This window comes from Salmo salar, chromosome ssa16, assembly GCF_905237065.1.
Source record: "Salmo salar chromosome ssa16, Ssal_v3.1, whole genome shotgun sequence".
NCBI classification, from domain to species: Eukaryota; Metazoa; Chordata; class Actinopteri; order Salmoniformes; family Salmonidae; genus Salmo; species Salmo salar.
This window is the reverse complement of record NC_059457.1, coordinates 90071502-90098270: the sequence shown is the minus strand read 5'-3', so window position 1 is coordinate 90098270 and position 26769 is coordinate 90071502. Positions and strand designations below refer to the sequence as shown.

Below are 26769 nucleotides of genomic sequence, written 5' to 3'. Positions count from 1 at the left end.
CATTATCTCAGATATCATTATCATTAGTCCTGTCACTGACCTGTCATTATCTCAGATATCATTATCATTAGTCCTGTCACTGACCTGTCATTATCTCAGATATCATTATCATTAGTCCTGTCACTGACCTGTCATTGTCTCAGATATCATTATCATTAGTCCTGTCACTGACCTGTCATTGCCTCAGATATCATTATCATTAGTCCTGTCACTGACCTGTCATTGTCTCAGATATCATTATCATTAGTCCTGTCACTGACATGTCATTGTCTGAGATATCATTAGTCCTGTCATTATCTCAGATATCATTATCATTAGTCCTGTCACTGACCTGTCATTGTCTCAGATATCATTATCATTAGTCCTGTCACTGACATGTCATTGTCTCAGATATCATTAGTCCTGTCATTATCTCAGATATCATTATCATTAGTCCTGTCACTGACCTGTCTTTGTCTCAGATATCATTAGTCCTGTCACTGACCTGTCATTGTCTCAGATATCATTATAATTAGTCCTGTCACTGACCTGTCATTATCTCAGATATCATTATCATTAGTCCTGTCACTGACCTGTCATTGTCTCAGATATCATTATCATTAGTCCTGTCACTGACCTGTCATTATCTCAGATATCATTATCATTAGTCCTGTCACTGACCTGTCATTGTCTCAGATATCATTATCATTAGTCCTGTCACTGACCTGTCATTATCTCAGATATCATTATCATTAGTCCTGTCATTGACCTGTCATTATCTCAGATATCATTAGTCCTGTCACTGACCTGTCATTGTCTCAGATATCATTATCATTAGTCCTGTCACTGACCTGTCATTATCTCAGATATCATTAGTCCTGTCACTGACCTGTCATTGTCTCAGATATCATTATCATTAGTCCTGTCACAGTAGCTTCACAGAGCTGGTGTGGACACATATCTGTAATCTAGTTCCTGACCTCCATCTGTGCCCTGGAGCCCAAATAGAATCTCCACAATATTGACAACATTTGTGACCCATTTGGGTGGAAATCCAAAGTTATTTGCCACCTGGTGCCAAGCAGATCAAAGCACACTGACTGGGTTCTGAGGCCGCCTCCACGTCCACCGTCAGCTCAGGTGTCATAAAGGGGAACTTTTATACTTCAGGCTTTCATAGAGTGTAACGCCAAGGTGCGTCTCTGTGTGGTGCCGTCCGTCTGCACAGCTGAGATCAGGAAGACCGTCCATCAAAGATCTCCTCACTGGGGAAATCTGCTTCTACTTCCAAACAGGAAGTGTTCTATCACAGACCCGAATCAATGGTCTAACTGACGATCTTCAGCTACATTCATCTCACTACTAACTCAGACACTTCCTGTATGCCGTGGTTTGGTTTGACAGAAGGATTTAAACCTGCGTCCCGAATGGCTCCCTATTTCCTTTTATAGGGCGCTACTTTTGACCAGGGCGCATAGGGCTTTAGTCAAATGCTCTACGTAGGGAATAGTGTAGATTTACATTCAGCATCATTGTAATGTAACAACGTTTACAATGTAGGTTTGGAAATAGAGGTTGACTTGTTAATGAGAACTGCAGTAGGAGAGAGGAGAGAGAGGGGGGAGAGGAGAGGTGGAGGGGAGAGGAGAGGGAGGGGATAGAGAGGGAGAGGAGAGGTAGAGAGAGAGGAGAGGTAGAGAGAGAGGAGAGAGAGGGAGAGGAGAGAGAGGGAGAGGAGAGAGAGAGGGAGGGGAGAGGGAGGGGAGAGAGGGAGGGGAGAGGAGAGGAGAGGAGAGAGAGAGAGGAGAGGGAGGGGAGAGAGGGAGAGGAGAGAGCGAGAGAGAGAGGAGAGGGAGGGGAGAGAGGAGAGGGAGGGGAGAGGTAGAGGGGAGAGAGGAGAGGAGAGGTAGAGGGGAGAGAGCGAGGGGGGAGAGGAGAGAGGCAGAGGAGAGAGAGCGAGCGGTGAGAGGTAGACAGAAAGAGGGAGAGAGACTGGTAGAGGATTGTAGTCTCATCCATCCATCATGTCTGTCTACTTCTATCCTGGAATCATTTATTTCTCCCTTATTGGAAAAGTATGAGTGAGTCTCTCTCTCTCTAGAATTCTCCTCAGTGTGTAGTACTCATTAGGTAGATTGTAATTTGTAATTCTGAAGTTGCTAGGAGCAAAGTGACAGTTGTTCAATCAGATTAGCTACAGCGATGTGGAGGAGACGCCAGGAGATAGCGAGGATGGCACCCTGTTCCCTACGTAGTGCACTACTATGGGCCCTGGTCAAAAGTAGTGCACTACTATGGGACCTGGTCAAAAGTAGTGCACTACTATGGGCCCTCGTCAAAAGTAGTGCACTACTATGGGCCTTGGTCAAAAGTAGTGCACTACTATGGGCCCTGGTCAAAAGTAGTGCACTACTATGGGCCCTGGTCAAAAGTAGTGCACTACTATGGGCCCTGGTCAAAAGTAGTGCACTACTATGGGCCCTGGTCAAAAGTAGTGCACTACTATGGGCCCTGGTCAAAAGTAGTGCACTACTATGGGCCCTGGTCAAAAGTAGTGCACTATGTAGGGAATAGGGTGCCATTTGAGAAGCACACTAACTCTCAGCTTCGTCGAGCATCACACACCCACAATCCTCGTCGGGATTGTGTGTGTGGAGGAATGGATGCTCGCAAGCAGGAAGACGCTTCAGACAGATAGTGTGTGGGGTTTTTCCTTCCCTTCCTCTCCTCTTTATCCCCTTCCTGTCTTTCTCCTCCACCACTTCAGATGGATTGTTATTCAATCCCATGTTCCACCTCCAGTCTCCACACAAACCCTCATCCTGCTCTTCTGTCTCTGTGGGGGGGCTTTCCTCACTGCTGAATTTCATCACATCCTCAATGGTTTTCATTCCACCCCCCTCATTCTCTTTCTTTTCCGTTCTCTGGTTCGGAGGAAATTGCTGACCAGCACTGAGCCATGTCAATAAGTGTAGCTGTTGAGTAAATGAGTTTATAGTTGAATGAACCCTGGTCACTGAGCTTCCCAGACCTCCCACACATCAGGAGTTTATAGTTGAATGGACCCTGGTCACTGAGCTTCCCAGACCTCCCACACATCAGGAAATTAGTTTATAGTTGAATGGACCCTGGTCACTGAGCTTCCCAGACCTCTCACACATCAGGAAATGAGTTTATAGTTGAATGGACCCTGGTCACTGAGCTTCCCAGACCTCCCACACATCAGGAAATGAGTTTATAGTTGAATGGACCCTGGTCACTGAGCTTCCCAGACCTCCCACACATCAGGAGTTTATAGTTGAATGGACCCTGGTCACTGAGCTTCCCAGACCTCCCACACATCAGGAAATGAGTTTATAGTTGAATGGACCCTGGTCACTGAGCTTCCCAGACCTCCCACACATCAGGAAATGAGTTTATAGTTGAATGGACCCTGGTCACTGAGCTTCCCAGACCTCCCACACATCAGTAAATTAGTTTATAGTTGAATGAACCCTGGTCACTGAGCTTCCCAGACCTCCCACACATCAGGAAATGAGTTTATAGTTGAATGGACCCTGGTCACTGAGCTTCCCAGACCTCCCACACATCAGGAAATGAGTTTATAGTTGAATGAACCCTGGTCACTGAGCTTCCCAGACCTCCCACACATCAGGAAATGAGTTTATAGTTGAATGGACCCTGGTCACTGAGCTTCCCAGACCTCCCACACATCAGGAAATGAGTTTATAGTTGAATGAACCCTGGTCACTGAGCTTCCCAGACCTCCCACACATCAGGAAATGAGTTTATAGTTGAATGGACCCTGGTCACTGAGCTTCCCAGACCTCCCACACATCAGGAAATGAGTTTATAGTTGAATGAACCCTGGTCACTGAGCTTCCCAGACCTCCCACACATCAGGAGTTTATAGTTGAATGGACCCTGGTCACTGAGCTTCCCAGACCTCCCACACATCAGGAAATGAGTTTATAGTTGAATGAACCCTGGTCACTGAGCTTCCCAGACCTCCCACACATCAGGAGTTTATAGTTGAATGGACCCTGGTCACACTCTCTCTCCCCCGTCCCCCACTCTCTCTCTCTCCCTACCATCTCTCTCTACCCTCCCTCTCTCTCTCTCCCTCTCTCTCTCTACCCTCCAATACACTCTTTCTCTCCCCCTCTCTCTACCCTCTCTCTCTCTCCCTCTCTCTCTCCTTTGACCCTCCCTCACCCTACCCTCTCTCTCTCTCTCCTTCCCTATCTCTCTTCACACTCTCTCTCTCTCCCCCTCTCTCTCTTTACCCCCCCTCTCTACCCTCTCTCTCTCTACCCTCCCTCTCTTTACCCACTCTCTCCTCTCTCTCTCTTTACCTTCTCTCTCTCTCTTCTATTCAGTGGGTATAATTGTACTGTGAATCAGTAGAACTCGGTCTCAGCATTTTGTCCAGTAATTCCCTCCTTCCCCCTGTTCAAGGCCTGCTCAGCTCTCTCCCCCTTCCTTCCCTCTGTTCAAGGCCTGCTCAGCTCTCTCCCCCTTCCTTCCCTCTGTTCAAGGCCTGCTCAGCTCTCTCCCCCTTCCCTCCCCCTGTTCAAGGCCTGCTCAGCTCTCTCCCCCTTCCCTCCCCCTGTTCAAGGCCTGCTCAGCTCTCTCCCCCTTCCCTCCCCCTGTTCAAGGCCTGCTCAGCTCTCTCCCCCCTTCCCTCCCCCCTGTTCAAGGCCTGCTCAGCTCTCTCCCCCTTCCCTCCCTCTGTTCAAGGCCTGCTCAGCTCTCTCCCCCTTCCCTCCCCCCTGTTCAAGGCCTGCTCAGCTCTCTCCCCCTTCCCTCCCTCTGTTCAAGGCCTGCTCAGCTCTCTCCCCCCTTCCCTCCCTCTGTTCAAGGCCTGCTCAGCTCTCCCCCTTCCTTCCCTCCCCCTGTTCAAGGCCTGCTCAGCTCTCTCCCCCTTCCCTCCCCTCTGTTCAAGGCCTGCTCAGCTCTCTCCCCCCTTCCCTCCCTCTGTTCAAGGCCTGCTCAGCTCTCTCCCCCCTTCCCGCCCCCTGTTCAAGGCCTGCTCAGCTCTCTCCCCCCTTCCCTCCCTCTGTTCAAGGCCTGCTCAGCTCTCTCCCCCCTTCCCTCCCCCTGTTCAAGGCCTGCTCAGCTCTCTCCCCCCTTCCCTCCCTCTGTTCAAGGCCTGCTCAGCTCTCTCCCCCCTTCCCTCCCCTCTGTTCAAGGCCTGCTCAGCTCTCTCCCCCCTTCCCTCCCCCTGTTCAAGGCCTGCTCAGCTCTCTCCCCCTTCCCTCCCCCTGTTCAAGGCCTGCTCAGCTCTCTCCCCCCTTCCCTCCCCCCTGTTCAAGGCCTGCTCAGCTCTCTCCCCCTTCCCTCCCCTGTTCAAGGCCTGCTCAGCTCTCTCCCCCCTTCCCTCCCCCTGTTCAAGGCCTGCTCAGCTCTCTCCCCCTTCCCTCCCCCTGTTCAAGGCCTGCTCAGCTCTCTCCCCCTTCCCTCCCCCTGTTCAAGGCCTGCTCAGCTCTCTCCCCCCTTCCCTCCCCCTGTTCAAGGCCTGCTCAGCTCTCTCCCCCCTTCCCTCCCCCTGTTCAAGGCCTGCTCAGCTCTCTCCCCCTTCCCTCCCCCTGTTCAAGGCCTGCTCAGCTCTCTCCCCCTTCCCTCCCCCTGTTCAAGGCCTGCTCAGCTCTCCCCCTTCCCTCCCCCTGTTCAAGGCCTGCTCAGCTCTCTCCCCCCTTCCCTCCCCCCTGTTCAAGGCCTGCTCAGCTCTCTCCCCCCTTCCCTCCCCCTGTTCAAGGCCTGCTCAGCTCTCTCCCCCTTCCCTCCCCCTGTTCAAGGCCTGCTCAGCTCTCCCCCCTTCCCTCCCCCTGTTCAAGGCCTGCTCAGCTCTCTCCCCCTTCCCTCCCCCTGTTCAAGGCCTGCTCAGCTCTCTCCCCCCTTCCCTCCCCCTGTTCAAGGCCTGCTCAGCTCTCTCCCCCTTCCCTCCCCCTGTTCAAGGCCTGCTCAGCTCTCTCCCCCCTTCCCTCCCCCTGTTCAAGGCCTGCTCAGCTCTCTCCCCCTTCCCTCCCCCTGTTCAAGGCCTGCTCAGCTCTCTCCCCCTTCCCTCCCCCTGTTCAAGGCCTGCTCAGCTCTCTCCCCCTTCCCTCCCCCTGTTCAAGGCCTGCTCAGCTCTCTCCCCCCTTCCCTCCCCCTGTTCAAGGCCTGCTCAGCTCTCTCCCCCCTTCCCTCCCCCTGTTCAAGGCCTGCTCAGCTCTCTCCCCCCTTCCCTCCCCCTGTTCAAGGCCTGCTCAGCTCTCTCCCCCCTTCCCTCCCCCTGTTCAAGGCCTGCTCAGCTCTCCCCCCTCCCTTGACTCTCTGCTCTTTATCATGTGACTTGTTAAGCATATTTTTACTCCTGAACTTTCAAGACCTTTTCAGCTTTTCATTTGTGTTCATCTCTAAAATATTCTAAAAACTAAATTCCACTTTGACATTATGGGGTATAGTGTGTAGGCCAGTGAGACAAAATCTCAATTTTAAATTCAGGCTGTAACACAACAACATGTGGAGACAGGGAAGTGATGTGAATACATTCTGAAGTCTCTGTATGTGTGTGTATATATATATATATATATGTGTGTATGTATGTGTGTATATATATATATATGTGTGTATGTATGTGTGTGTATATATATATATATATGTGTGTATGTATGTGTGTATATATATATATATGTGTGTATGTATGTGTGTGTATATATATATATATATATATATGTGTGTATGTATGTGTGTGTATATATATATATATATATGTGTGTATGTATGTGTGTATATATATATATATGTGTGTATGTATGTGTGTGTATATATATATATATATGTGTGTATGTATGTGTGTATATATATATATATGTGTGTATGTATGTGTGTGTATATATATATATATATATTTGTGTGTATGTATGTGTGTGTATATATATATATATATATATTGTGTGTATGTATGTGTTGTGGCAAACCTCTTCAAAGTTAGGAGCGTTTGTCACAAATTAAGTGGGAAACTGTCACCAAAGTCAGCCCAGAATGAAAGTTCTTTCGAACATGACAGTACCTGTGTGTTTGTTTCGCTGTCCTGGTCCACCCAGGCCGCAGGTAAGGTCAAGGATAGCAGGGTTCGGTACACAAATCTGGTTCTCGGTAGGTCCAGGTCTAAACGCCAACAGGTAAGTCCAAACCAGTCCAGCTCGTACACGGTAAATCCAGCCAATGTAGATTGTCTCTTTCTCTATGGTTCATAGATCCTTCCCGCCCTCTCTTGCTCTTCTCTGAGCAGCTGGTTGGTGCGGTGCTGGACCTGTAACGTGTCCTGATACATTCGCATTGCATCCTGATGAGCTATTTGTTGAGCTCTAGTTGCCTCTTGTTGGGCGGCCGCCGCTTGTAACAGGGCCTGTATGGCTCCCTCCATACTCATTTTCCTGAAAAAACTGTCCTAACCAAACAAAGCCACAAAAAATAAAAACCTGCCTCCCCTTTGGAGTGCTAACTAAACTTTATTTTTCTTTCCTACCTAACCAGCGGTTAATCTACTGCCCACATTCTCCACCACGTGTGACAAACGCTCCTAACTTTGAAGAGGTTTGCCACAACATATATATATATGTATTCATGTTGTTGTTTGACATATGTAGAAGCAGGAAATGCATCTCCTTTCCCTATTGTGCTATAGGTTCAGATTCCTCCTTTACCAAATGAGTCAAAACACAAACATCAGCGTCATCAAGCTTGACGTAATGGCTGTTGACATTGTTAGTACAGTGCATTCTGGGAAAGTATTCAACCCCTTTCACTTATTCCACATTTTGTTACGTTACAGCCTTATTCTAAAATAGATTACATTGAGAAGGGGTCTGAATACTTTCCGAATGTACTGCATCGGATTTCATTAATAGAAAAGACAACAAGTGGAGATCACTGCAACAATAATAATAACACTACATACAGTATTAACCAAGATAAACTATGGTCTTCTTCTCTACCCAGCTAAAACATGACGGTACATCTGATAGATTCACAATAGAAATAAAATCACCGTCATCCAGTTGAATAAATGAGCTGCTGAAGACTCACAGCAGGAGTCCACATTCCTTACTAAGTAGAACCCTACAGAACACACACATTATCTTTACACTGCCGTGTGTGTGTGTGTGTGTGTGTGTGTGTGTGTGTGTGTGTGTGTGTGTGTGTGTGTGTGTGTGTGTGTGTGTGTGTGTGTGTGTGTGTGTGTGTGTGTGTGTGTGTGTGTGTGTGTGTGTGTGTGTGTCACAGTATTGAATAGTGAGGCGATCATAGCAGCTGGATTAAATCATAGAGAACCTCCTCCTATTCAGCCAGCTTCATAATGGAGTTTCCACTGACCCCACTGGGCCATAGCTTTAATACACTATTCAGCCAGCTTCATAATGGAGTTTCCACTGACCCCACTGGGCCATAGCTTTAATACACTATTCAGCCAGCTTCATAATGGAGTTTCCACTGACCCCACTGGGCCATAGCTTTAATACACTATTCAGCCAGCTTCATAATGGAGTTTCCACTGACCCCACTGGGCCATAGCTTTAATACACTATTCAGCCAGCTTCATAATGGAGTTTCCACTGACCCCACTGGGCCATAGCTTTAATACACTATTCAGCCAGCTTCATAATGGAGTTTCCACTGACCCCACTGGGCCATAGCTTTAATACACTATTCAGCCAGCTTCATAATGGAGTTTCCACTGACCCCACTGGGCCATAGCTTTAATACACTATTCAGCCAGCTTCATAATGGAGTTTCCACTGACCCCACTGGGCCATAGCTTTAATACACTATTCAGCCAGCTTCATAATGGAGTTTCCACAGACCCCACTGGGCCATAGCTTTAATACACTATTCAGCCAGCTTCATAATGGAGTTTCCACAGACCACACTGGGCCATAGCTTTAATACACTATTCAGCCAGCTTCATAATGGAGTTTCCACTGACCCCACTGGGCCATAGCTTTAATACACTATTCAGCCAGCTTCATAATGGAGTTTCCACTGACCCCACTGGGCCATAGCTTTAATACACTATTCAGCCAGCTTCATAATGGAGTTTCCACTGACCCCACTGGGCCATAGCTTTAATACACTATTCAGCCAGCTTCATAATGGAGTTTCCACTGACCCCACTGGGCCATAGCTTTAATACACTATTCAGCCAGCTTCATAATGGAGTTCCACTGACCCCACTGGGCCATAGCTTTAATACACTATTCAGCCAGCTTCATAATGGAGATTCCACAGACCCCACTGGGCCATAGCTTTAATACACTATTCAGCCAGCTTCATAATGGAGTTTCCACTGACCCCACTGGGCCATAGCTTTAATACACTATTCAGCCAGCTTCATAATGGAGTTTCCACTGACCCCACTGGGCCATAGCTTTAATACACTATTCAGCCAGCTTCATAATGGAGTTTCCACTGACCCCACTGGGCCATAGCTTTAATACACTATTCAGCCAGCTTCATAATGGAGTTTCCACTGACCCCACTGGGCCATAGCTTTAATACACTATTCAGCCAGCTTCATAATGGAGTTTCCACTGACCCCACTGGGCCATAGCTTTAATACACTATTCAGCCAGCTTCATAATGGAGTTCCACTGACCCCACTGGGCCATAGCTTTAATACACTATTCAGCCAGCTTCATAATGGAGTTTCCACTGACCCCACTGGGCCAAAGCTTTAATACACTATTCAGCCAGCTTCATAATGGAGTTTCCACAGACCACACTGGGCCATAGCTTTAATACACTCACAGACACACACACACACACACACACACACAGAGAGCATATGTTTTCCTATCCTTGTGGGGACCTAAAATTGATTTCCGTTCAAAATCCTAACCTTATTTTCCATAACCCCTAAACCTAACCCTTACCTTAACCCCTTAACCTAACCCTTACCTTAACCCCTAACCCTTACCTTAACCCCTAAACCTAACCCTTACCTTAACCCCTAAACCTAACCCTTACCTTAACCCCTAACCCTTACCTTAACCCCTAACCCTTACCTTAACCCCTAAACCTAACCCTTACCTTAACCCCTAACCCTTACCATAACCCCTAAACCTAACCCTTACCTTAACCCCTAACCCTTACCTTAACCCCTAAACCTAACCCTTACCTTAACCCCTAACCCTTACCATAACCCCTAAACCTAACCCTTACCTTAACCCCTAAACCTAACCCTTACCTTAACCCCTAACCCTTACCTTAACCCCTAACCCTTACCTTAACCCCTAAACCTAACCCTTACCTTAACCCCTAACCCTAAACCTTACCTTAACCCCTAACCCTTACCTTAACCCCTAAACCTAACCCTTACCTTAACCCCTAACCCTAAACCTAACCCTAACCTTAACCCCTAACCCTTACCTTAACCCCTAACCCTTACCTTAACCCCTAACCCTTACCTTAACCCCTAACCCTTACCTTAACCCCTAACCCTTACCTTAACCCCTAACCCTTACCTTAACCCCTAACCCTTACCTTAACCCCTTACCTTAACCCCTAACCCTTACCTTAACCCCTAACCCTAACCCTTACCTTAACCCCTAACCCTTACCTTAACCCCTAACCCTTACCTTAACCCCTAAACCTAACCCTTACCTTAACCCCTAACCCTTACCTTAACCCCTAACCCTTACCTTAACCCCTAACCCTAACCCTTACCTTAACCCCTAACCCTTACCTTAACCCCTAAACCTAACCCTTACCTTAACCCCTAACCCTAACCCTTACCTTAACCCCTAAGCCTAACCCTTACCTTAAGCCCTAAGCCTAACCCTTACCTTAACCCCTAACCCTAACCCTTACCTTAACCCCTAACCCTTACCTTAACCCCTAACCCTTACCTTAACCCCTAAACCTAACCCTTACCTTAACCCCTAACCCTTACCTTAACCCCTAACCCTTACCTTAACCCCTAAACCTAACCCTTACCTTAACCCCTAACCCCTTACCCCAACCTAACCCTAACCCTTACCTTAACCCCTAACCCTTACCTTAACCCCTAACCCTTACCTTAACCCCTAACCCTTACCTTAACCCCTAAACCTAACCCTTACCTTAACCCTAACCCTAAACCTAACCCTTACCTTAACCCCTAACCCTAAACCTAACCCTTACCTTAACCCCTAACCCTTACCTTAACCCCTAACCCTAACCCTTACCTTAACCCCTAACCCTTACCTTAACCCCTAAACCTAACCCTTACCTTAACCCCTAACCCTAACCCTTACCTTAACCCCTAACCCTTACCTTAACCCCTAAACCTAACCCTTACCTTAACCCCTAACCCTAAACCTTACCTTAACCCCTAAACCTAACCCTTACCTTAACCCCTAACCCTAAACCTAACCCTTACCTTAACCCCTAACCCTTACCTTAACCCCTTACCTTAACCCCTAACCCTTACCTTAACCCCTAACCCTTACCTTAACCCCTAACCCTAACCCTTACCTTAACCCCTAACCCTAACCCTTACCTTAACCCCTAAACCTAACCCTTACCTTAACCCCTAACCCTAACCCTTACCTTAATCCCTAAGCCTAACCCTTACCTTAACCCCTAACCCTAACCCTTACCTTAACCCCTAAGCCTAACCCTTACCTTAACCCCTAAACCTAACCCTTACCTTAACCCCTAACCCTTACCTTAACCCCTAACCCTAAAATAGCCTTTGTCCTGGTGGGATAATGGGAAATGTGGGACTTTGGGGGATTTATTGTTTCCACCAGGATAGTAATACAAGCCCACGCATGCACACACACACACACACACGCACACACACACACACACGCACACACACACGTCCACGGAGTAGCATCACACACACACGCGTCAACAGACACACAGTAGCAGCAGCTGCAACCTGCACAGAACTGAACCTCAGCAGACAGGTGTTTCCCTCGGGCTGCTCCCCTGCTGCTGTCTGTCCTGATGGGACTTTACATTACAATGACAGCAGCCAGCAGGTGCAAGCTCTCTGACTGACCCTCTGTCTCTCTGACTGACCCTCTGTCTCTCTGACTGACCCTCTGTCTCTCTGACTGACCCTCTGTCTCTCTGACTGACCCTCTGTCTCTCTGTCTGACCCTCTGTCTCTCTGACTGACCCTCTGTCTCTCTGACTGACCCTCTGTCTCTCTGACTGACCCTCTGTCTCTCTGACTGACCCTCTGTCTCTCTGACTGACCCTCTGTCTCTCTCTGACTGACCCTCTGTCTCTCTGACTGACCCTCTCTGTCTCTCTGACTGACCCTCTCTGTCTCTCTGACTGACCCTCTGTCTCTCTGACTGACCCTCTGTCTCTCTGACTGACCCTCTGTCTCTCTGACTGACCCTCTGTCTCTCTGACTGACCCTCTGTCTCTCTGACTGACCCTCTCTGTCTCTCTGACTGACCCTCTGTCTCTCTGACTGACCCTCTGTCTCTCTGACTGACCCTCTGTCTCTCTGACTGACCCTCTGTCTCTCTCTGACTGACCCTCTGTCTCTCTGACTGACCCTCTGTCTCTCTCTGACTGACCCTCTGTCTCTCTGACTGACCCTCTGTCTCTCTCTGACTGACCCTCTGTCTCTCTCTGACTGACCCTCTGTCTCTCTCTCTAGTCAAACACACCTGTGAGTGTTTGTACCTGCCACAGTGAGGTAGACACAGCTAAATGTGACAGAGTTCTGCTGGACCACCTGTTGTCGTCTGGCTGGGTCTCTGTCAGGTGTCACTTAGAGCAGACCAGGGATAAAACGGAGAGGGACATCTGTATTATGTGTCTGAGTGACAGGCGGCAGGCTGCAGTGGGACACTGACAGTGAGACAGATGTTTCCTGTCATTCTGGTTCTCATCAGGTCACAGACATCTCACAGCGAACTCGTCTTCTCTGCTGCTTCTGCCATAAAGTATGATAGTCCACCTGATATGGACTTTACTGTGAGATATTATATTGTATTGCTTAAAGGAACGCTAAAAAATGTCTTTCCACAACAAGCGGTATTATGTGATTATTGTTTTCTTCCATTTTGTTTTTTAAAGTTTCTGAGATATTGACCCGGTATTACATAGAGACAGGTCCAGTATTATATAGAGACAGGTCCAGTATTACATAGAGACAGGTCCAGGTCCAGTATTACATAGAGACAGGTACAGGTCCAGTATTACATAGAGACAGGTCCAGGTACAGTATTACATAGAGACAGGTCCAGGTCCAGTATTACATAGAGACAGGTCCAGTATTACATAGAGACAGGTCCAGTATTACATAGAGACAGGTCCAGGTCCAGTATTACATAGAGACAGGTCCAGTATTACATAGAGACAGGTCCAGGTCCAGTATTACATAGAGACAGGTACAGTATTACATAGAGACAGGTCCAGTATTACATAGAGACAGGTCCAGTATTACATAGAGACAGGTCCAGTATTACATAGAGACAGGTCCAGGTCCAGTATTACATAGAGACAGGTACAGGTCCAGTATTACATAGAGACAGGTACAGGTCCAGTATTACATAGAGACAGGTACAGGTCCAGTATTACATAGAGACAGGTCCAGGTCCAGTATTACATAGAGACAGGTACAGGTCCAGTATTACATAGAGACAGGTCCAGGTCCAGTATTACATAGAGACAGGTCCAGGTCCAGTATTACATAGAGACAGGTACAGGTCCAGTATTACATAGAGACAGGTACAGGTCCAGTATTACATAGAGACAGGTACAGGTCCAGTATTACATAGAGACAGGTACAGGTCCAGTATTACATAGAGACAGGTACAGGTCCAGTATTACATAGAGACAGGTACAGGTCCAGTATTACATAGAGACAGGTCCAGGTCCAGTATTACATAGAGACAGGTCCAGGTCCAGTATTACATAGAGACAGGTACAGGTCCAGTATTACATAGAGACAGGTACAGGTCCAGTATTACATAGAGACAGGTCCAGTATTACATAGAGACAGGTCCAGGTCCAGTATTACATAGAGACAGGTCCAGGTCCAGTATTACATAGAGACAGGTACAGGTCCAGTATTACATAGAGACAGGTCCAGGTCCAGTATTACATAGAGACAGGTACAGGTCCAGTATTACATAGAGACAGGTCCAGTATTAATAAACAGGTCCCAGTATTACATAGAGACAGGTACAGGTCCAGTATTACATAGAGACAGGTACAGGTCCAGTATTACATAGAGACAGGTCCAGGTCCGTATTACATAGAGACAGGTCCAGGTCCAGTATTACATAGAGACAGGTACAGGTCCAGTATTACATAGAGACAGGTACAGGTCCAGTATTACATAGAGACAGGTACAGGTCCAGTATTACATAGAGACAGGTCCAGTATTACATAGAGACAGGTCCAGTATTACATAGAGACAGGTACAGGTCCAGTATTACATAGAGACAGGTACAGGTCCAGTATTACATAGAGACAGGTCCAGGTCCAGTATTACATAGAGACAGGTCCAGGTCCAGTATTACATAGAGACAGGTACAGGTCCAGTATTACATAGAGACAGGTACAGGTCCAGTATTACATAGAGACAGGTACAGGTCCAGTATTACATAGAGACAGGTACAGGTCCAGTATTACATAGAGACAGGTCCAGCCAGTATTACATAGAGACAGGTCCCAGTATTACATAGAGACAGGTACAGGTCCAGTATTACATAGAGACAGGTCAGGTCCAGTATTACATAGAGACAGGTCCAGGTCCAGTATTACATAGAGACAGGTCACAGGTCCAGTATTACATAGAGACAGGTCCAGGTCCAGTATTACATAGAGACAGGTCCAGGTCCAGTATTACATAGAGACAGGTCCAGTATTACATAGAGACAGGTCCAGTATTACATAGAGACAGGTCCAGGTCCAGTATTACATAGAGACAGGTGCAGGTCCAGTATTACATAGAGACAGGTCCAGTATTACATAGAGACAGGTACAGGTCCAGTATTACATAGAGACAGGTACAGGTCCAGTATTACATAGAGACAGGTCCAGTATTACATAGAGACAGGTACAGGTCCAGTATTACATAGAGACAGGTGCAGGTCCAGTATTACATAGAGACAGGTCCAGTATTACATAGAGACAGGTCCAGGTCCAGTATTACATAGAGACAGGTACAGGTCCAGTATTACATAGAGACAGGTCCAGTATTACATAGAGACAGGTCCAGGTCCAGTATTACATAGAGACAGGTCCAGGTCCAGTATTACATAGAGACAGGTCCAGTATTACATAGAGACAGGTCCAGTATTACATAGAGACAGGTCCAGGTCCAGTATTACATAGAGACAGGTGCAGGTCCAGTATTACATAGAGACAGGTCCAGTATTACATAGAGACAGGTCCAGGTCCAGTATTACATAGAGACAGGTCCAGGTCCAGTATTACATAGAGACAGGTACAGTCCAGTATTACATAGAGACAGGTCCAGGTCCAGTATTACATAGAGACAGGTTGATTCCAGGTCCGGAGTATTACATAGAGACAGGTACAGGTCCAGTATTACATAGAGACAGGTACAGGTCCAGTATTACATAGAGACAGGTCCAGTATTACATAGAGACAGGTCCAGGTCCAGTATTACATAGAGACAGGTACAGGTCCAGTATTACATAGAGACAGGTCCAGGTCCAGTATTACATAGAGACAGGTCCAGTATTACATAGAGACAGGTCCAGGTCCAGTATTACATAGAGACAGGTCCAGGTCCAGTATTACATAGAGACAGGTCCAGGTCCAGTATTACATAGAGACAGGTCCAGGTCCAGTATTACATAGAGACAGGTACAGGTCCAGTATTACATAGAGACAGGTACAGGTCCAGTATTACATAGAGACAGGTCCAGTATTACATAGAGACAGGTACAGGTCCAGTATTACATAGAGACAGGTCCAGTATTACATAGAGACAGGTACAGGTCCAGTATTACATAGAGACAGGTACAGGTCCAGTATTACATAGAGACAGGTCCAGTATTACATAGAGACAGGTACAGGTCCAGTATTACATAGAGACAGGTACAGGTCCAGTATTACATAGAGACAGGTCCAGTATTACATAGAGACAGGTACAGGTCCAGTATTACATAGAGACAGGTGCAGGTCCAGTATTACATAGAGACAGGTCCAGTATTACATAGAGACAGGTCCAGGTCCAGTATTACATAGAGACAGGTACAGGTCCAGTATTACATAGAGACAGGTCCAGTATTACATAGAGACAGGTCCAGGTCCAGTATTACATAGAGACAGGTCCAGGTCCAGTATTACATAGAGACAGGTCCAGTATTACATAGAGACAGGTCTCCAGTATTACATAGAGACAGGTCCAGTATTACATAGAGACAGGTCCAGTATTACATAGAGACAGGTCCAGTATTACATAGAGACAGGTCCAGGTCCAGTATTACATAGAGACAGGTACAGGTCCAGTATTACATAGAGACAGGTACAGGTCCAGTATTACATAGAGACAGGTACAGGTCCAGTATTACATAGAGACAGGTCCAGTATTACATAGAGACAGGTACAGGTCCAGTATTAAATAGAGACAGGTCCAGTATTACATAGACACAGGTCCAGGTCCAGTATTACATAGAGACAGGTCCAGGTCCAGTATTACATAGAGACAGGTCCAGGTCCAGTATTACATAGAGACAGGTACAGGTCCAGTATTACATAGAGACAGGTACAGGTCCAGTATTACATAGAGACAGGTCCAGTATTACATAGAGACAGGTCCAGGTCCAGTATTACATAGAGACAGGTACAGGTCCAGTATTACATAGAGACAGGTCCAGTTTACAGGTCCAGTATTACATAGAGACAGGTACAGGTCCAGTATTACATAGAGACAGGTCCAGGTCCAGTATTACATAGAGACAGGTCCAGGTCCAGTATTACATAGAGACAGGTCCAGGTCCAGTATTACATAGAGACAGGTACAGGTCCAGTATTACATAGAGACAGGTCCAGTATTACATAGAACAGGTCCAGTATTACATAGAGACAGGTACAGGTCCAGTATTACATAGAGACAGGTACAGGTCCAGTATTACATAGAGACAGGTACAGGTCCAGTATTACTTAGAGACAGGTACAGGTCCAGTATTACATAGAGACAGGTACAGGTCCAGTATTACATAGAGACAGGTCCAGTATTACATAGAGACAGGTCCAGGTCCAGTATTACATAGAGACAGGTCCAGGTCCAGTATTACATAGAGACAGGTCCAGTATTACATAGAGACAGGTCCAGTTCCAGTATTACATAGAGACAGGTCCAGGTCCAGTATTACATAGAGACAGGTACAGGTCCAGTATTACATAGAGACAGGTACAGGTCCAGTATTACATAGAGACAGGTACAGGTCTAGTATTACATAGAGACAGGTACAGGTCCAGTATTACATAGAGACAGGTACAGGTCCAGTATTACATAGAGACAGGTCCAGGTCCAGTATTACATAGAGACAGGTCCAGGTCCAGTATTACATAGAGACAGGTACAGGTCCAGTATTACATAGAGACAGGTACAGGTCCAGTATTACATAGAGACAGGTCCAGTATTACATAGAGACAGGTCCAGTATTACATAGAGACAGGTACAGGTCCAGTATTACATAGAGACAGGTACAGGTCCAGTATTACATAGAGACAGGTACAGGTCCAGTATTACATAGAGACAGGTACAGGTCCAGTATTACATAGAGACAGGTCCAGGTCCAGTATTACATAGAGACAGGTACAGGTCCAGTATTACATAGAGACATGTACAGGTCCAGTATTACATAGAGACAGGTCCAGTATTACATAGAGACAGGTCCAGGTCCAGTATTACATAGAGACAGGTACAGGTCCAGTATTACATAGAGACAGGTACAGGTCCAGTATTACATAGAGACAGGTCCAGGTCCAGTATTACATAGAGACAGGTACAGGTCCAGTATTACATAGAGACAGGTCCAGTATTACATAGAGACAGGTACAGGTCCAGTATTACATAGAGACAGGTACAGGTCCAGTATTACATAGAGACAGGTACAGGTCCAGTATTACATAGAGACAGGTCCAGTATTACATAGAGACAGGTACAGGTCCAGTATTACATAGAGACAGGTCCAAGTCCAGTATTACATAGAGACAGGTCCAGTATTACATAGAGACAGGTACAGGTCCAGTATTACATAGAGACAGGTCCAAGTCCAGTATTACATAGAGACAGGTCCAGGTCCAGTATTACATAGAGACAGGTCCAGGTCCAGTATTACATAGAGACAGGTACAGGTCCAGTATTACATAGAGACAGGTCCAGTATTAGGTACAGGTCCAGTATTACATAGAGACAGGTACAGGTCCAGTATTACATAGAGACAGGTCCAGTATTACATAGAGACAGGTGTCCAGTATTACATAGAGACAGGTACAGGTCCAGTATTACATGAACAGGTCCAGTATTACATAGAGACAGGTCCAGGTCCAGTATTACATAGAGACAGGTACAGGTCCAGTATTACATAGAGACAGGTCCAGTATTACATAGAGACAGGTACAGGTCCAGTATTACATAGAGACAGGTACAGGTCCAGTATTACATAGAGACAGGTCCAGTATTACATAGAGACAGGTCCAGCTATTACATAGAGACAGGTACAGGTCCAGTATTACATAGAGACAGGTCCAGGTCCAGTATTACATAGAGACAGGTACAGGTCCAGTATTACATAGAGACAGGTACAGGTCCAGTATTACATAGAGACAGGTACAGGTCCAGTATTACATAGAGACAGGTCCAGTATTACATAGAGACAGGTCCAGGTCCAGTATTACATAGAGACAGGTACAGGTCCAGTATTACATAGAGACAGGTCCAGTATTACATAGAGACAGGTACAGGTCCAGTATTACATAGAGACAGGTCCAGTATACATAGAGACAGGTCCAGTATTACATAGAGACAGGTCCAGTATTACATAGAGACAGGTACAGGTCCAGTATTACATAGAGACAGGTACAGGTCCAGTATTACATAGAGACAGGTCATCCAGTATTACATAGAGACAGGTCCAGGTCCAGTATTACATAGAGACAGGTCACAGTATTACATAGAGACAGGTCAGTCCAGTATTACATAGAGACAGGTCCAGTTATTACATAGAGACAGGTCCCAGTATTACATAGAGACAGGTCTCATTTACAGGTCCAGTATTACATAGAGACAGGTACAGGTCCAGTATTACATAGAGACAGGTCCAGGTCCAGTATTACATAGAGACAGGTCCAGGTCCAGTATTACATAGAGACAGGTCCAGGTCCAGTATTACATAGAGACAGGTACAGGTCCAGTATTACATAGAGACAGGTCCAGGTCCAGTATTACATAGAGACAGGTCCAGGTCCAGTATTACATAGAGACAGGTACAGGTCCAGTATTACATAGAGACAGGTACAGGTCCAGTATTACATAGAGACAGGTACAGGTCCAGTATTACATAGAGACAGGTCCAGTATCATGAACAGGTCTCCAGTATTACATAGAGACAGGTCCAGGTCCAGTATTACATAGAGACAGGTCCAGGTCCAGTATTACATAGAGACAGGTACAGGTCCAGTATTACATAGAGACAGGTACAGGTCCAGTATTACATAGAGACAGGTACAGGTCCAGTATTACATAGAGACAGGTCCAGGTATTACATAGAGACAGGTCCAGGTCCAGTATTACATAGAGACAGGTACAGGTCCAGTATTACATAGAGACAGGTCTCAGTATTACATAGAGACAGGTACAGGTCCAGTATTACATAGAGACAGGTCCAGTTCAACAGGTCCAGTATTACATAGAGACAGGTACAGGTCCAGTATTACATAGAGACAGGTCGGCTATTACAGGTCCAGTATTACATAGAGACAGGTCCAGGTCCAGTATTACATAGAGACAGGTCCAGGTCCAGTATTACATAGAGACAGGTCCAGTATTACATAGAGACAGGTCCAGTATTACATAGAGACAGGTCCAGTATTACATAGAGACAGGTCCAGTATTACATAGAGACAGGTCCAGGTCCAGTATTACATAGAGACAGGTCCAGGTCCAGTATTACATAGAGACAGGTCCAGGTCCAGTATTACATAGAGACAGGTCCAGGTCCAGTATTACATAGAGACAGGTCCAGGTCCAGTATTACATAGAGACAGGTCCAGGTCCAGTATTACATAGAGACAGGTACAGGTCCAGTATTACATAGAGACAGGTACCCAGTATTACATAGAGACAGGTCAGTATTACATAGAGACAGGTCCAGTATTACATAGAGACAGGTCCAGTATTACATAGAGACAGGTCCAGTATTACATAGAGACAGGTACAGGTCCAGTATTACATAGAGACAGGTACCAGGTCCAGTATTACATAGAGACAGGTACAGGTCCAGTATTACATAGAGACAGGTCCAGTATTACATAGAGACAGGTCCAGTATTACATAGAGACAGGTACGGTCCAGTATTACATAGAGACAGGTACAGGTCCAGTATTACATAGAGACAGGTACAGGTCCAGTATTACATAGAGACAGGTACAGGTCCAGTATTACATAGAGACAGGTCCAGCATATTACATAGAGACAGGTACAGGTCCAGTATTACATAGAGACAGGTCCAGTATTACATAGAGACAGGTACAGGTCCAGTATTACATAGAGACAGGTACAGGTCCAGTATTACATAGAGACAGGTACAGGTCCAGTATTACATAGAGACAGGTACAGGTCCAGTATTACATAGAGACAGGTCCAGTATTACATAGAGACAGGTCCAGTATTACATAGAGACAGGTACAGGTCCAGTATTACATAGAGACAGGTACAGGTCCAGTATTACATAGAGACAGGTCCAGTATTACATAGAGACAGGTACGTCCAGTATTACATAGAGACAGGTCCAGTATTACATAGAGACAGGTACAGGTCCAGTATTACATAGAGACAGGTCGTCACAGGTCCAGTATTACATAGAGACAGGTACAGGTCCAGTATTACATAGAGACAGGTCCAGTATTACATAGAGACAGGTACAGGTCCAGTATTACATAGAGACAGGTCCAGGTCCAGTATTACATAGAGACAGGTCCAGGTCCAGTATTACATAGAGACAGGTCCAGTATTACATAGAGACAGGTACAGGTCCAGTATTACATAGAGACAGGTACAGGTCCAGTATTACATAGAGACAGGTACAGGTCCAGTATTACATAGAGACAGGTCATCCAGTATTACATAGAGACAGGTCCAGGTCCAGTATTACATAGAGACAGGTACAGGTCCAGTATTACATAGAGACAGGTCCAGGTCCAGTATTACATAGAGACAGGTACAGGTCCAGTATTACATAGAGACAGGTACAGGTCCAGTATTACATAGAGACAGGTCCAGGTCCAGTATTACATAGAGACAGGTCCAGGTCCAGTATTACATAGAGACAGGTCCAGGTCCAGTATTACATAGAGACAGGTACAGGTCCAGTATTACATAGAGACAGGTACAGGTCCAGTATTACATAGAGACAGGTCCAGGTCCAGTATTACATAGAGACAGGTCCAGTATTACATAGAGACAGGTACAGGTCCAGTATTACATAGAGACAGGTCACCAGTATTACATAGAGACAGGTACAGGTCCAGTATTACATAGAGACAGGTACAGGTCCAGTATTACATAGAGACAGGTACAGGTCCAGTATTACATAGAGACAGGTCCAGGTCCAGTATTACATAGAGACAGGTACAGGTCCAGTATTACATAGAGACAGGTCCAGCGTATTACATAGAGACAGGTACAGGTCCAGTATTACATAGAGACAGGTACAGGTCCAGTATTACATAGAGACAGGTACAGGTCCAGTATTACATAGAGACAGGTACAGGTCCAGTATTACATAGAGACAGGTCCAGTATTACATAGAGACAGGTCCAGGTCCAGTATTACATAGAGACAGGTCCAGGTCCAGTATTACATAGAGACAGGTCCAGGTCCAGTATTACATAGAGACAGGTCCAGGTCCAGTATTACATAGAGACAGGTCCAGGTCCAGTATTACATAGAGACAGGTACAGGTCCAGTATTACATAGAGACAGGTACAGGTCCAGTATTACATAGAGACAGGTCCAGTATTACATAGAGACAGGTACAGGTCCAGTATTACATAGAGACAGGTCCAGTATTACATAGAGACAGGTACAGGTCCAGTATTACATAGAGACAGGTACAGGTCCAGTATTACATAGAGACAGGTACAGGTCCAGTATTACATAGAGACAGGTACAGGTCCAGTATTACATAGAGACAGGTACAGGTCCAGTATTACATAGAGACAGGTCCAGTCAGTATTACATAGAGACAGGTACAGGTCCAGTATTACATAGAGACAGGTTCCAGTTTACATAGAGACAGGTCCAGGTCCAGTATTACATAGAGACAGGTACAGGTCCAGTATTACATAGAGACAGGTCCAGGTCCAGTATTACATAGAGACAGGTCCAGGTCCAGTATTACATAGAGACAGGTCCAGGTCCAGTATTACATAGAGACAGGTCCAGCAGTATTACATAGAGACAGGTACAGGTCCAGTATTACATAGAGACAGGTCCAGGTCCAGTATTACATAGAGACAGGTCCAGGTCCAGTATTACATAGAGACAGGTACAGGTCCAGTATTACATAGAGACAGGTCCAGTATTACATAGAGACAGGTCCAGTATTACATAGAGACAGGTCCAGGTCCAGTATTACATAGAGACAGGTCCAGGTCCAGTATTACATAGAGACAGGTCCAGGTCCAGTATTACATAGAGACAGGTCCAGGTCCAGTATTACATAGAGACAGGTACAGGTCCAGTATTACATAGAGACAGGTCCAGCGTATTACATAGAGACAGGTCCAGGTCCAGTATTACATAGAGACAGGTCCAGGTCCAGTATTACATAGAGACAGGTCCAGGTCCAGTATTACATAGAGACAGGTCCAGTTACATAGAGACAGGTCCAGTATTACATAGAGACAGGTCCAGTATTACATAGAGACAGGTCCAGGTCCAGTATTACATAGAGACAGGTCCAGGTCCAGTATTACATAGAGACAGGTCCAGGTCCAGTATTACATAGAGACAGGTACAGGTCCAGTATTACATAGAGACAGGTACAGGTTCAGTATTACATAGAGACAGGTCCAGGTCCAGTATTACATAGAGACAGGTCCAGGTCCAGTATTACATAGAGACAGGTCCAGGTCCAGTATTACATAGAGACAGGTCCAGGTCCAGTATTACATAGAGACAGGTCCAGTACGGTCCAGTATTACATAGAGACAGGTCCAGAGGTCCAGTATTACATAGAGACAGGTCCAGGTCCAGTATTACATAGAGACAGGTCCAGGTCCAGTATTACATAGAGACAGGTACAGGTCCAGTATTACATAGAGACAGGTCCAGGTCCAGTATTACATAGAGACAGGTCCAGGTCCAGTATTACATAGAGACAGGTCCAGGTCCAGTATTACATAGAGACAGGTCCAGGTCCAGTATTACATAGAGACAGGTCCAGGTCCAGTATTACATAGAGACAGGTACAGGTCCAGTATTACATAGAGACAGGTACAGGTCCAGTATTACATAGAGACAGGTACAGGTCCAGTATTACATAGAGACAGGTCCAGGTCCAGTATTACATAGAGACAGGTCCAGGTCCAGTATTACATAGAGACAGGTCCAGGTCCAGTATTACATAGAGACAGGTCCAGGTCCAGTATTACATAGAGACAGGTCCAGGTCCAGTATTACATAGAGACAGGTCCAGGTCCAGTATTACATAGAGACAGGTCCAGGTCCAGTATTACATAGAGACAGGTCCAGGTCCAGTATTACATAGAGACAGGTCCAGGTCCAGTATTACATAGAGACAGGTACAGGTCCAGTATTACATAGAGACAGGTCCAGGTCCAGTATTACATAGAGACAGGTCCAGGTCCAGTATTACATAGAGAATTGCTGCCTTTGTGATCAGAAGAGGTTTTTCAAGCTTGTTGATACTCTAGTTGCCTGAGTGTCTCTCCCTCTCCTTTTCTCTCTCTCCCTCTCTCCCTCTCCTAACCCCCTCTCCTCTCCTCCCCTCTCCTCTTCCCTCTCTCCCTCTTATCTCCTCTTCCCTCTCTCCTAACCCCCTCTCCTCTTCCCTCTCTCCTCCCTCCCCCTCTCCTCTTCCCTCTCTCCTCCCTCCCCTCTCCTCTTCCCTCTCTCCTCCCTCCCCCTCTCCTCTTCCCTCTCTTCGCCTCTCCCCCTCTCATCTTCCCTTTCCCCCTCTCCTCTTCCCTCTCTCCCTCTTATCTCCTCTTCCCTCTCTCCTAACCCCCTCTCTCCCCCTCTCCTCTTCCCTCTCTCCTCTTCCCTCTCCTCTCTCCCCCTCTCCTCTTCCTTCTCTCCTCTCCTCCTCTCTCCTCTTCCCCCTCTCCTCTTCCTTCTCTCCTCTCCTCCCCTCTCCTCTTCCCTCTCTCCCTCTTATCTCCTCTTCCCTCTCTCCTTATCTCCTAACCCCCTCTCTCCCCCTCTCCTCTTCCCCCTCTCCTCTCTCCCCCTCTCATCTTCCCTCTCTCCTCTTCCCCCTCTCCTCTTCCTTCTCTCCTCTCTCCCCCTCTCCTCTTCCCTCTCTTCACCTCTCGTCTCCCCCTCTCATCTTCCCTCTCTCCTCTTCCCCCTCTCCTCTTCCTTCTCTCCTCTCCTCTCCTCTCTCTTCTCCTGTCCTGTAATGGGATGATGTATTCCTAACAAGACTCACCAGATGTTAATGGTCTGAGATGGAAGAGAGGAGAGAAAATGCAACATACTCTACTCTCACCTCACATAGTGGGCATTCCAAATATACCCTATTCCCTACGTAGTGCACTACTTTTAACTACAGCCATATGGGTCCTGGTCAAAAGTTGTGCACTACATAGGGAATAGGGTTCTATTTGGGGTGCAGGCATTCTCTAGAACATCCTTAAGTGTCCGTAACAGACACAGAACACAGTAGAGAACACTGGATAATGAGGGCTCATCCTCCTCTCTCTCTCTCTCTCTCTCTCTCTCTCTCTCTCTCTCTCTCTCTCTCTCTCTCTCTCTCTCTCTCATTCTCTCTCCCTCTCTCTCTCTCTCTCCCTCTCTCTCTCATCCTCCTCTCTCCCTCTCTCTCTCTCTCTCTCTCTCTCTCTCTCTCTCTCTCTCTCTCTCTCTCATTCTCCTCTCTCTCTCTCTCTCTCTCTCTCATTCTCCTCTCTCTCCCTCTCTCTCTCCCTCTCTCCTAACCAGCCTCATTCTCTCCCCCTCTCTCCTAACCCAGCCTCATTCTCTCTCTCTCCTTCTCTCCCTCTCCCCTCTTCTCTCTCTCTCCCTCTCTCCTAACCAGCCTCATTCTCTATCCCTCCCTCTCTCCTAACCCAGCCTCTCTATCTCTCCTAACCCAGCCTCTCTCCCTCCCTCTCTCCTAACCCAGCCCCCCCTCCCTCCCTCTCTCCTAACCCAGCCTCATTCTCTCCCCCTCCCTCTCTCCTAACCCAGCCTCTCTCTCTCTCTCCTAACCCAGCCTCTCTCTCTCTCTCTCTCTCCCTAACCCAGCCTCCTTCCCTCTCTCCTAACCCAGCCTCATCTCTCTCTCCCCTCCCTCTCTCCTAACCCAGCCTCTCTCTCGCTCTCTCTCTCCTAACCCAGCCTCCCTCCCTCTCTCCTAACCCAGCCTCTCTCTCTCTCTCTCTCTCTCCCCTCTCTCTCTCTCTCTCTCTCTCTCTCTCCTAACCCAGCCTCCCTCCCTCTCTCCTAACCCAGCCTCATTCTCTCCCCCTCCCTCTCTCCTAACCCAGCCTCCCTCCCTCCCTCTCTCCTAACCCAGCCTCCCTCCCTCCCTCTCTCCTAACCCAGCCTCATTCTCTCCCCCTCCCTCTCTCCTAACCCAGCCTCCCTCCCTCCCTCTCTCTCTAACCCAGCCTCCCTCCCTCTCTCCTAACCCAGCCTCTCTCCCCCTCCCTCTCTCCTAACCCAGCCTCCCTCCCTCCCTCTCTCCTAACCCAGCCTCTCTCCCCCTCCCTCTCTCCTAACCCAGCCTCTCTCCCCCTCCCTCTCTCCTAACCCAGCCTCTCCCTCTCTCTGAGTCTGAAGCCTGTCTTAGTGAAGCCTGTCTTAGTGAAGCCTGTCTTAGTGAAGCCTGTCTTAGTGAAGCCTGTCTTAGTGAAGCCTGTCTTAGTGTGCTGTCTGAGGGAGTTGGAGAAGAAGCTGAACTGTGTAGTCTTCCTGTAATGGTGGCTGGTAAAGATGTCTAGGTTTGGCAGCTGCCTGAGATGGGCCACACATATCATTACTTTGTTCTCTCTTATCTCTCTCCTCTCTCTTTCTCTCTCTGAATTTCAATTTCATTTCAATTCAAGGGGCTTTATTGGCATGGGAAACATATGTTTACATTGCCAAAGCAAGTGAAATAGATAATATACAAATCTCTCTCTCTCTGCCTCTCTCTCCTTCTGCCTCTCTCTTTCTTCCCTCCCACAGCAAGCGCTGAAGGACAACATGAGGAGGAGAGAGGCGGAGGAGAAGCAGAGGAGAGCGTGGGTGGCCAAGGAGAAGGCGGAGAGAGAGAAGCAGGAGAGACAGCAGCAGAAGAAGAGGAGACTGCTGGAGGTCAACGCTGGTAACGATGAACCACTGATCTCCTCAACACT

General features: G+C 47.0%; 1 protein-coding gene across 1 annotated transcript in view; it reads left to right on the top strand.

The window, feature by feature from the left end:
- Positions 1–26769, top strand: part of LOC106574944 (protein diaphanous homolog 3) — a gene marked incomplete at its 3' end in the record, with an annotated part of 688081 nt that overhangs the window by 487270 nt on the left and 174042 nt on the right. The window contains exon 28 of the mRNA XM_045698420.1: positions 26600–26738. Within this exon, the coding sequence (XP_045554376.1) occupies positions 26600–26738 (139 nt within the window). The remainder of the gene's footprint in view (positions 1–26599; positions 26739–26769) is intronic.